Source organism: Haliaeetus leucocephalus, unplaced genomic scaffold, assembly GCF_000737465.1.
Source record: "Haliaeetus leucocephalus isolate CR32 unplaced genomic scaffold, Haliaeetus_leucocephalus-4.0 Scaffold206, whole genome shotgun sequence".
NCBI classification, from domain to species: Eukaryota; Metazoa; Chordata; class Aves; order Accipitriformes; family Accipitridae; genus Haliaeetus; species Haliaeetus leucocephalus.
In genome coordinates this window covers 7,522,660-7,533,737 of record NW_010972642.1, presented here as the reverse complement: position 1 = coordinate 7,533,737, position 11,078 = coordinate 7,522,660, and the positions used below count along the sequence as shown (strand labels likewise).

Sequence of the window (11,078 nt, the reverse complement as noted above, 5' to 3'; positions counted from 1 at the left end):
GGGGGGGGGGCGGGGGAGAAGTCAAGGCTAACTTAGTGTTCCTTGTCTGTTCTTAGTGATCCCTTACAGGTCGGTGATAATTCCCATCAAAAAACTGAGCAATGCGATAACCACATCAAACCCCTGGATTTGTGTATCGGGAGAACTAGGGGATACAGGCGTAATGCAGATTCCTAAAAACCACCTAGAAATGACATTTGAGGTGAGTACACGCTCTTTACGTTTTGCTTTTCAGTTTGAAGCGTGGTTCCAAACTAACACAAATTGGGTGAAGGTTTATTGTCTTAAGACCACAGCATTTCAGATTCTGTCCAGGTTTTCAAGGTTGCTGTACATTCAGATATGCGCAGGAAAAGAGTGCTGCCTGCCGCTCCTGTGCTAGATGAAAGTTTCCTGTGAGCACATACCGCTTTTCATCACAGGCTTCACTGCTTAGCAGCCCAGGGCTCCTCTTCTCACCTAGCCAGTCTATTTCCATGTCTCATTCCCTTCCAAGTCTCCTTGCCTGACCTTCCCTTTCAGGGCTCATTTCTGACTCCTCATTTCCCTTCCAAGTTTCTTTTCCCTTCTTTCAATCTGTCTTCCCACTTACCACCACCCAGGTCCCTTTCAACCTCTGGCCAGTCCCAAATTTCTTCTCTTCCCACTCCAGCTCCTTGTCTGGCATTGCTGCTTTCCTTCCAACCAGCCAGTCTGACCCCTGAGCCCTTCAACTTCCTACCTTTGGGTGCTACTCCCAGGAAACCCTAAAGCCACCATCCCCATCGGGCTCTCTTCTCCGTGCTTGCTGTGGTTTTCTCTTTGTGTTTGACTACCTGGCTTTGCCCTCTGCTTTCCCACCCATCAATTACTGGTTGGCTTCCTGCCACCCCGAAGCAGCTGGTAGCAGGAATTACAGGGAAAGCCCTATCAGGCTGCTGTAGCTCCAGGCTGTACCATATCCAGTAAGGAGTGATTTTGTAGGAAAACCTGCTACTAAAATTGAAGTTGCATCCATTGAGCGTATGCACACTGATCTTCAACAGCAATAGTAAAAAAAACCAAACAACCAAAACCCGAAAACTCTTGCCAAATACAGGTAGATTTTGACAGAGGTAGAGAGGATATTTCCATGATACAATGGCTGCCTCATTCAGATAGTAGTATTTTGTAGAAAAGATCTCCAGGCTTCTAACGAGCAAAAGAACATATTTAGACATTTCTAAGGACCATACTAACACTGTTCTGGATTATTCCTTTGGCTGAATCTTTTCTAAAATATCAACTTGGGTAGCCACCCACTATGGAAAATGTCAGCCCAAGCTGCTTGTTTGGCAGTATTAGAAGCAATGAAAACCAAGGTCTTGCAAGGGAAGTGTTTAGGTGACGTTAATAGATGTTGCTGCCAGCCCCACCTACAATTAACATATTGCACTGGAATTCACAGTCCCTTGTTTTCCTTGTTCTGTCTCTTTGTGGTGTTAAGAGTCTCATGTTAGTGATTTTTGTCTTGCCCAACAATAAGAAAGTCGATCTTTGAAAACAATAAAGGATCTAGGGACTGTTTCATAGTGTAGAGTAAGTCAACTGGAGGTCAGTGTGCTCAAAATGCGTTTTTGAAAAGCTGTTTGTACTGAAGATCTATTTCTTCTACAAAAGCACACCTTTTTATCACCTTAGCTCAGAAATTTGTAATTAATACTTCTCAGAAATATTCAGAGCGAATGCTCACAACAAAGAATGTAATCTCTTCACAAGCTTTTAATAGTTTTATTTCAAGGTCTTTATTTTCTCCTGTCTTAAAATAATTATTCTGTTTTTCAAAACATGTTTGGTTGAAAATACTTGCTGTATAAATCAAATGAAAATGAATAAAAACATACATTTGAGACCATATGTGTGCGGGGGGGGGGGTTGTCTATTGTTTTTTTTCAATTAAGTAAAAACTGTTATTCATTTCAGTGCCAGAATTTAGGGAAGCTGACGACCGTTCAGATTGGTCATGACAACTCAGGGCTACTAGCCAAGTGGCTGGTTGATTGTGTCATGGTCAGAAATGAAATAACAGGACACACGTACAAGTAAGCAACAAGTTTTAATTTTCTTTGTCTGAAATTCTTGTTAAATCTAGAGAAAGCAAGGCGGCATTCATCTTCTCCTCAGTTGATGGAGCACTGTGGGCTGATTTGGGTACCTGATAGGCTTGGGTTGGTTTCCCCCATCCCCAGTTCTCTCATTTCAGAAGCGCTAGTTGAAGTCAGATAATGTGATAAATATTAAATGAGACTTGAATGTAGGATTTTCTTTGCATCTCTGAGACAGGACAGACAGTATGGATACTTTTGAAGTGATTCATATGTTTGTGTCTAATAATTAAATCTCTTGACTTAAAGTAGTGTGGTAAAAATGTGCACAAATGAACTCTTTAAACCCCCAAGAGCTGGAATGATAGTTCAGGGCAAATCTTTGGTTTCTTTTTCTTTTAAAAAATATTCAGATGTCTAAGTACCATAAAAAATGTACAGAAACTTGGATTACAAGAAAATAAAAGGTTCTGATGATTTCTTAATCTTCTATTGAGTACCTACCTCATGTCAAAATTATCTCCTAACCTATCATTGGTTTTACAAAACATAAGGCTGAGCAGACTTCATTTTTTTTTAAATGTTGACTTGGAAAACTGTAATTCAGAGAGGTGAGCTCCAGAGCTCAGGGTTGGCCACAGTGTATGGTGGAAATAGGAGGAAATGGAGTACAAGCACCGGGGGTATGGGCATGTCCATGGATTTCATTAGGACTGTGGATGGGGTCAAAAAGCACAGCAATAAAATGTGAGGTGAGCTTTGAGTATGAGGAGATGTCACAGCTTCAGTTGGGTGGGAACTCTGTGTGGGGATTTAATTGTTAATCACAATATTTGTAAAGACTGAATATTAGTGGTGGTTGCAAGTGAAAAATAAGCTGGCAGAAATCAAGATGTGGCCCATGAAATATATGTATAATACTTTTTGTTGTCCCGTGCTTTCATGCAAGCTTTGCATATTTCCCTTTTCCTAAGGATGGAGGTGAATGTAGTTTTCCGGTTTGGTCCTATCAGTTGTGGTGCAGGGGATGCTGCCTGCTGAGTTGTGGTTTGTGAAAATTTTCTGGCTACAGAGTATTCCCTGCCTGTTAGCAGTGTTTATGGGTGCTAGCTGTCCCTCTAACTTTGAGATCAAGCTGCACTACCTGTGTGGCTGACCTGTGCTTGTGCTGGCTGCATGGCAGGTTTCCCTGCGGGCGATGGCTGGGAAAGGGTGTTGACGATGGCAGTTTGGAGCGAATACTCATTGGAGAGCTGGTGTCCTCCACGCCTGACGAAGAGCTGGGAAAGCAGTGTCGTACCCCACCCCAGCAGAAATCTCCTACCACAGCTCGACGACTGAGCATCACTTCCCTCACAGGGAAGAACACCAGTAAGTCCTTTCCTTTCTCCCCAGGGCCCTAGAGAAGGGGGCAGCAACTGCTGTGAAATAAAGCTCCTGTGAACAGGAGAGCTCCTACCCAAGCAAGGCCTGGCGCAGAGGAACAGCTGCGAGCTGATGAGTTTTTCCTGCCTGGTTTGTGTGTCTGCAGCTTGCTCTGTGACTGTACGCATTGCCTCTTTCAATGTCCCCATTTGACAGTTGAGAGATAATAATCTCTTTCCTTGGAGCATGGAGATGTGATATGAGGGAGGAGGAGGCAGCAGAATTTGCAGTAGCTGATGCTGCTCAGCTTCCCAGCTCACTTTGCAATCAGTGGGAAGACAGTCCTCTCTGAAGGGCAGTTCAGAGCCTGATGTAGATGCTGCGAACTGCCTTCTGGAGGAGCACACCTTCAGAGGGACCCTAGGGGACATCAACTTCACATCCCTAAAATTAGCTTTTATGAGTAACTGCACCTGGCTACAAGGGGGCATGGGACTGTAAGGGTCACATGAGGCATTCTCCGCTAAAGCATATGGATGAGTACAGCATAGATCCTGTTCATAAATCTGTCCAGCTCCTGTAAAATTAGAAGACATGACTGCTGAAATGTCAAGCAAGGAAAGATTAGCCTCCAGGAGTAATGCAGCAGTTAAAAACCACCACGGGACCACTGTAGCTCTTCACATGTGTGAATCCATATTACCTGGAGGAGTGGGCACCAGAATGTTTCCTTAGGTCTGAGAATGCTAAGGCCCAATAATTCATTTGTCTTGTGAGCTACATGAGGCTCTGTGTTAGACCTGCCAAAGAGTGTGGAGGTCATCATGTACTAATACGATACTGAATTACTCTGTGCTTCCAAAATAACAACTGTAGCAGAAGCTAATAGCAACCTACATACGTCTGAAAAACTAGAAAGGACTCATAGAAAATTATGAAAGTGATTGAAGTCTGGAACATCTGCTTAAAATGAAATTTTTAAAGTTCATCTGTTTTAATCGGAAAGCGGATGAGGGACTAGATAATTTTCTGCAGGTACCTGCATAAGAAGATGAAATGGTAGCAGGTGGAGGCATAGCATGATTCAGTAGCAGAGGCAGATAAACAGATTCAGAGCAGAAACATGGCATACATTTTAACACAGAAGATTCCTTACTAATGGTTCCAAGAATAAGTTATATTCTCTGCCTGTGGCCCCTCATACTGGTACAATGACTAGATGTGTGCCTAAAATAGATACTTGTTCTGACTCAACAAAACATTGTGGGTTCAAGTCAGGAATTAATGAGTGCTGGGTTTTCTGGCCTCTGTCATGTAGAAGTGAGTCAAATGACTGGGCTACAACCTTTCGGCCCATGCCTCTTCGTGTGAGGGTTGCTGTACTCTATGTGATGAGCAAGACGCGATTAACTCAAATAAAGTACTTGTCAAGCCAGATCCTTGGGTTGTGCATTTTTAAGTAGGGTGATTTATTTGACTATTCCAGGGTTGCTCATCAGTTGCTTGTAATTAAGGCTCAAGTTTACCCAAATAAATGATTGCCTGAACTCTGTTAAAGATATAGAATAATTCCTGCAGTTCAAGCTATGTCATCATGAGAATTTGATGAATGTTTTGAAGTTGGTATCTTCAGCTAGTATGCTCTCCATGCTTTCACAGAGCCTAATGCAGGACAGATCCAGGAGGGAATCGGGGAAGCCGTGAACAATATTGTGAAACACTTTCACAAGCCAGAGAAAGAGGTACTTCCTACTTTTCATTACCTGTCTGGTATCTACAATGCATGTAAAAACAAATGGAACTGAAGTATCAGTAGAGACTGTTAACCTTTAGATTTGAAGCTTCTGGCGTACAAACGAGGCAAGCTGTACTTACAGACTCTCCCTTTCCCACAGAGAGGGAGCCTTACCATTCTGTTGTGTGGAGAAAACGGTCTGGTTGCAGCACTGGAGCAGGTCTTCCACCATGGATTCAAATCGGCTCGCATTTTTCATAAGAATGTCTTCATCTGGGATTTCATAGGTAAGATGGTGTGTGATTTGGAGGCAGAAGAAGCAAGATTAGGGCAAAATGACTACTCATGCACAGATCTTGGATTCTCGTCAGCTAGGGTGCCATTTGTTCCTGCCTAGCACCTGCTCCAGGTTGCTTAAAGTCGATGAGAAACAAGATGGAAGATGACAAATACTAAACTCTATATAAGGGAGGAGTGTGAATCTGTGCAAAAATTTAAAAGCACTTCAAATTCTAGTCATTTATTCATAGATGAATGTTCAAACAGCTGCTTTTCTACCCAGAAAGAAGGTAGGCTGGAGGTTGGGGTTGAGTAGCAATCCATGTTAAGGGCAGAACTGGGAAAGGGCAGGGAGTGAAAGGTTTACATTGCTAGTTGCTTATGAGAATTCTCCTAATCACTGCACTGGTCTACTGGTGATGCTCACCTGTAGGCCTGTGTTGTGGTAATTTAAGAAGTACTTACTCCTTTAAAACGTGCTCACAAGTTGAGATACTTAGCCTGAGGATAAGTGCTTACTCAGAAAAGGTGAAAAATCAAAGCTGATGGTATCACTTACAATGAAACCATTAGCAGGTACTCTGGTGAGGCTCCTTGATGTTACCCAACTGTATTAGACATCAGCCAGTCTGCTGACCACTGCTGTGTAGCAAAGGTGGAGATCACCACCTACCTGTGGTCTTCAGAGTGAGGAATCCATATATAAACTGTGCAATAGCTCTCAGCAGGTTGTTTTTTTTAAGGATTCCCTTGTGTAATTCTGTGTCACAATGAAGTACTTCTGCTCACTGCGTTCTGATTTTCTCCCTACCACAGAGAAAGCTGTTGCTTATTTTGAAACCAGTGACCAGATTGGAGACAATGAGGAGGCCCTTTTGCTTCAGAGATCTTCATGCAAAACCTTCTGTCATTATGTGAATGCCATCAATACAGCTCCAAGAAACATTGGAAAGGATGGCAAATTCCAAATTCTGGTTTGCCTGGGGACAAGGTACCTAACTGCTCTTTGTTAGATGTGTCTTCTTGCATTAGACTAGAAGAATATCTTTACACCATTATTGCCTTTAGTTTTCCATTTTAAGACATCCCATACCTATCTATTATCCAGTACCTATTCTAGGCAGCTTTAAATGCTACATGAAAAATTGGAGCAAAGAAGCAGTAATGATACATGGCTAGCATCTAAACTGCAAAAAAATGTTTTGAGCTCTTTTATAAGTGTTAGCTTGACAGTCATATGTACAAAATCTGTCTTAAAATTGTATTTTTGATGAAGTGCTGGCTTTGGGAATGCAGAGTTCCTTTGCAAAAGCTGATGCATTTCTAAACCCTCTTTGAATCACTTTGCCTATGAAAATGGGATGTCTGTTATAATTTTGACAAAACTGTTCTAGATTAATCTTTCTTTCCTAATAGGATGCTTTCTGTCTTGTACTTGGAGGGGGGGGCTTAGTTGTATTTTGGAGGGTGAAAGTTGGTATGTCTAGAACTAAGTACCATTTTTGACTTGTCTGTCTGGGTACATGAACAAACAGTTGGAAGACAGTCTGTTGTTTTTTCCTGACTTGTACTTTCCTTGTTCCTGATCTGAAAATGTTGCTGAATTCTTCCAAAGTCAGTTGTCCAATTCTGCTGATACCTCTCCATCTTCCTTCCTACAGTATGTTCAGTTACCTGCATTTTACTAACAAAATCAAGGGTTGTGATTACACAGGAAACTTCTATTTGCAAACAACATGCATCACCTGCGAAAAGAGACTGCACGTTTTCGGTTGTGTTCTTGGAGAAGAATTTCAGTTTGAGATCTGTTGTGCTTGGTGCTAAAATAATTCCTTTCATACCCTTTGCAGGGACCACTTGCTCTCTCAGTGGATCCCATTGCTGGCAGAGTGCCCGCCCATTACAAGGATGTATGAGGAGAATGCTCTCCTACGGGACCGCATGACTGTCAACTCCCTTATCCGAGTCCTACAGACATTGCAAGATTTCAACATCGTCCTAGAAGGATCGCTCGTTAAAGGAGTGGATGTTTAGCATGGCTTTGCTGAGAACTTCATTATTCCTTTCCCAAGCAAGCAAACCACAACTGGAGACCTGTCAGGACTTGAACGCGATGGTAGTGCACCACTGTAAGGCAAAGCTGCTGGTTGAAGTGGGAGTGGGAAGCCCAGTTTGTGCCCGATGGGGACTGTCCTCTAAAGCTGCAGAAAGCTAAGATGCAGTATTGTAGTTTATCTGAAACAAAAATTTAGTATAAAATAGAGTATTTTCATGTGTTAGATGTGTGTAAATATGCTATCTTCTTTAAGAAATTATATTACTCTAAGAAATTTTTCTTAGACTGAATGTTCTTGTTCTGACTATGAGTAGCTTAAACCCAGGGGAAGGACTGGGGGGAGGGAAGGACCGAGGTGGGAAGGGATGCCGCTACTTGCTTGCAAGGAAGAAGCCAATCAATGTGTAAATACAGCGCAAACTCAGCAGGGCTTTTTTCAGGTATTGCAAATGAATACAGCAAATATCCTTATGTAGCCATTGTGATTGTCTCACTCTTGGAAATGTTGTAAGCATATGCTGTTTTACCCTACTGTACATGGTCTCTCTTAGTTTTTGTTTGAAGACTCAACCCTTTCCATGCACGGAAGTTGTGAGTTGTCATTTTTTTTCTGTAAGGTCTTTTGTGTCACTTCTTTTGATCTCCAAAAGAGGAGACAAGTGTTGAAATGCTTAAACACTGGAGAGGAGGACTGCTGTCAGCCCTGGAGCCTGAGAGTATGAGACCTGTTTAAGTGGTGCTGCTGCAGCCTGAGATGGGGAACGATGGCTTACTTGACTCAGTGTGTCCCTTGCCTGTCTAGATGTTCTGATGATTCCCCCTTACCCTCAGCCAGTTTGTGTTGTGGATGACTTTTATTTTTCTCCATGTTGAGGAATTTGGTTCATACCAAATTCTTGCTATACTTGAGAAGAATCGTTGCTGTAGAGCCACAAACACCGATGTTGCTGTGCTACTGAACTGTATCAGCTGGTTTTGAAATGCTGACAGGTTATGAGTCTTCCTTTATCCCGCAGAATGAGTACTCCTGGGAAGTACAGGATCTCTGATTACTTTTTTTTTTTTTTTTAATTATCCAGCTACACAAAGCAAAAAAGGAATTAAGCAAAAGGAGAAAAAAAAAAAGAATCTACTTTGGTATTTTGAGGCTCCTCTCCTACACTCTTTCCAGTTAATGTGTTAGTAATACAGCGTGTGTATATAGGTACAGCTCTTGAAGAGGAACTGGGAGCAACTAAAATCCTGTACGCTAAAAATTTAACAAGAGATTACCTTAAAATCATCTTGTGGATACCATGCAGCAAATACGGAGTGTATTTTCCGTTCTTGTGGATGGGAGTTGGAAGGATCTGAGGGCATAATTAGCTTCATATGGTTTTAGTTTTTGGAGGTTAGTTTAAATATAGGTGTTTGTTTTCACTTGTTTATTCCCTATGATCTTGGCCATGTTGTCAGTGGATTTCTGTGGATGTCTCACTGTCAGCTGTGGCTTGGGAAAGGCCCCTAACTGGTACTGTAAGTGTATTGCCTTGCACTGTGCTCTCAAGTGGCATTAGGAGGGACTTGGGAATGGTGGGCAGTAGCAGGTCTAGTATAGTGTGCATGTGGTGGAGAGAGGGATGAGAGCTAAGGAAAAGGAAAGAGGATGAAAATTAGGGTTTGCTTTCTCACCTGCCTTTTGTCAAGCTTCTCTACTTTCCTGTGGTTCCTCTGCTGTCCAGTTCTTATACCAGCACTCACTTTAGTGTCAGAGTTTCATGTCATATTCCATATTCCCAGCCAGAAGAAAACTCTTCATGTGACTTTGTTGCATTAGAAGGAAGAGTTTTATGTTATAGAAGATTTTTGGGTTTAAGAAGTAAAATAACACTGTCAGGGAGTCATTGACTTTAATGAGGGTTCCAGCTTTTAATAACCGTTCTTTCCTCCTGGGCTTGTACTTCCTTAAACTGATGAAACTCATCCCAAATACTGTAGGCAACACTGCCATGTCACTACTGTGAGTAACTAACATAAAGGCTGTGAATGGTGTCATGAGTTAGTAGCCAGAGCCCACAGCTGTGTGACATCTCCCTTACATTTCCAGAAATGTGAAATTTGGGGTGTTACGGTTTTCTGTGTGGCCAGGCAACTCTGCTTAAAGTCAGCAGAAGATGCATGACAACCCTTCAGCAGCAATTGAAAATGTGTCCCTAGTACTTAACTCTATCAAGAAATTATACATTTAGCAACAGAAACCATGTGGCAGCATTATTTGGTAATGACTGCTTAGGATGTTTTGATTTCTATTACAACTCAGGCCTTTTACGTCTAATGACTGCTATACATGATTTTTTCACGCCCAACCCAGTCTAAGTGACTTTCATTTTACTGAAATAATAACCTCTTTAGTCCTTGGATTTCTTTGCAGCATCATCTGCATTTGCTAGCTGGATATTTCTCAAAAGTATACTGCTGCATACTTCTCCAAAGACTATTTATGACTTAAGCAGTTGTAATATTCACCCAACATGACACAGGTTAAGTGCAAGCAGGATAAAGTAGAAATGTGGGCACCTCTAAACGTCAAGCATAGATGAATAAACCACACACAGAGAAAAGGGCAATAACTACATAAAGTCTTTCATAAGTTAAAGTAAGTCAAAACCTAAGAAATTTTAAAATTCAAAACAGGGCTTTCCCCATTTCAAACTCCATTAAGGAACCTTTAGCACTTAACTTTAACACAACTTCATGTCAGCTTTTTCAGCAAGTGTTGACTCGTTTGGTTTTGTCAGGTTTCACATCATATTAGTAATAATACAGTAAAAATTGTGTAAGTCTAATATTTCCTTGTAGGCAATAAAACACCCTAAGATACGTTGAAAGGGGCACACCTGAGTGCCTCAGATTCCTAGAAGACTAGTTATTTGACAACCTTGGGAGTACGGTTCTTTGTAGTGAATTTTTATTCTACCATATATGGTTATTTTTTTTTAGTAGACTACTTTTGTTTATTGGAAACTGTGAGGTTTTTTTCTGTAAGGTTTACAGAAATCATTCTACCCACTAGAATGGTGAGAAACCCATCAGGATTCTTCTAAGCTAACACAGTTTTTACTTCAGTGTTAAAGCACCTTCTTTGGTTGAGAAAGGGAATCTTGCAAAAGACCAAAGCTCTCTGGTATCTGCTTTTAAACAACAACAAAAAATCCTATCTAGTACCCGTCTGCAGATGTCTGAGTTTGCATAGTCCTGTTATACTAACATCCAGCATGGTAACTTGAGGGAGTCAGAGAATCAAATGCCTCGCTATGTACAAAATATGTATTTATAATTCTCTGAAACAAATTAAATTCTACTGTTTAGTGAAAAACCTACTCATGTTTATTCCAAGTTGGTTTGTGTAATTAGATATCATTGTTCAAAAATGTCTTTTTAGAGTAGTTGTGCAGCGGCATATTTGAGAAAATTCCTTCTTTCAATCAAATGAAGGTGTGCATCTTAAGGGGAAATACTGTATGTTACACTTGAAATGTACAAATGTGCCCTGTATAGCTTAAGATGACCCTTAAATGTTTCCATTAAGTATATTTTGTCT

At 41.3% G+C, this 11,078-nt stretch overlaps 1 protein-coding gene across 1 annotated transcript in view; it reads left to right on the top strand.

The window, feature by feature from the left end:
* Positions 1-8,047, top strand: part of DENND5B (DENN/MADD domain containing 5B) — a 79,371-nt gene extending 71,324 nt beyond the window's left edge. Inside the window, exons 16-22 of the mRNA XM_010566347.1 lie at positions 57-202; positions 1,942-2,060; positions 3,247-3,434; positions 5,088-5,170; positions 5,324-5,450; positions 6,259-6,433; positions 7,293-8,047. Of these exons, the coding sequence (XP_010564649.1) occupies positions 57-202; positions 1,942-2,060; positions 3,247-3,434; positions 5,088-5,170; positions 5,324-5,450; positions 6,259-6,433; positions 7,293-7,476 (1,022 nt within the window). The 3' untranslated portion in view covers positions 7,477-8,047. The remainder of the gene's footprint in view (positions 1-56; positions 203-1,941; positions 2,061-3,246; positions 3,435-5,087; positions 5,171-5,323; positions 5,451-6,258; positions 6,434-7,292) is intronic.
* Positions 8,048-11,078: the final 3,031 nt, after the last annotated feature.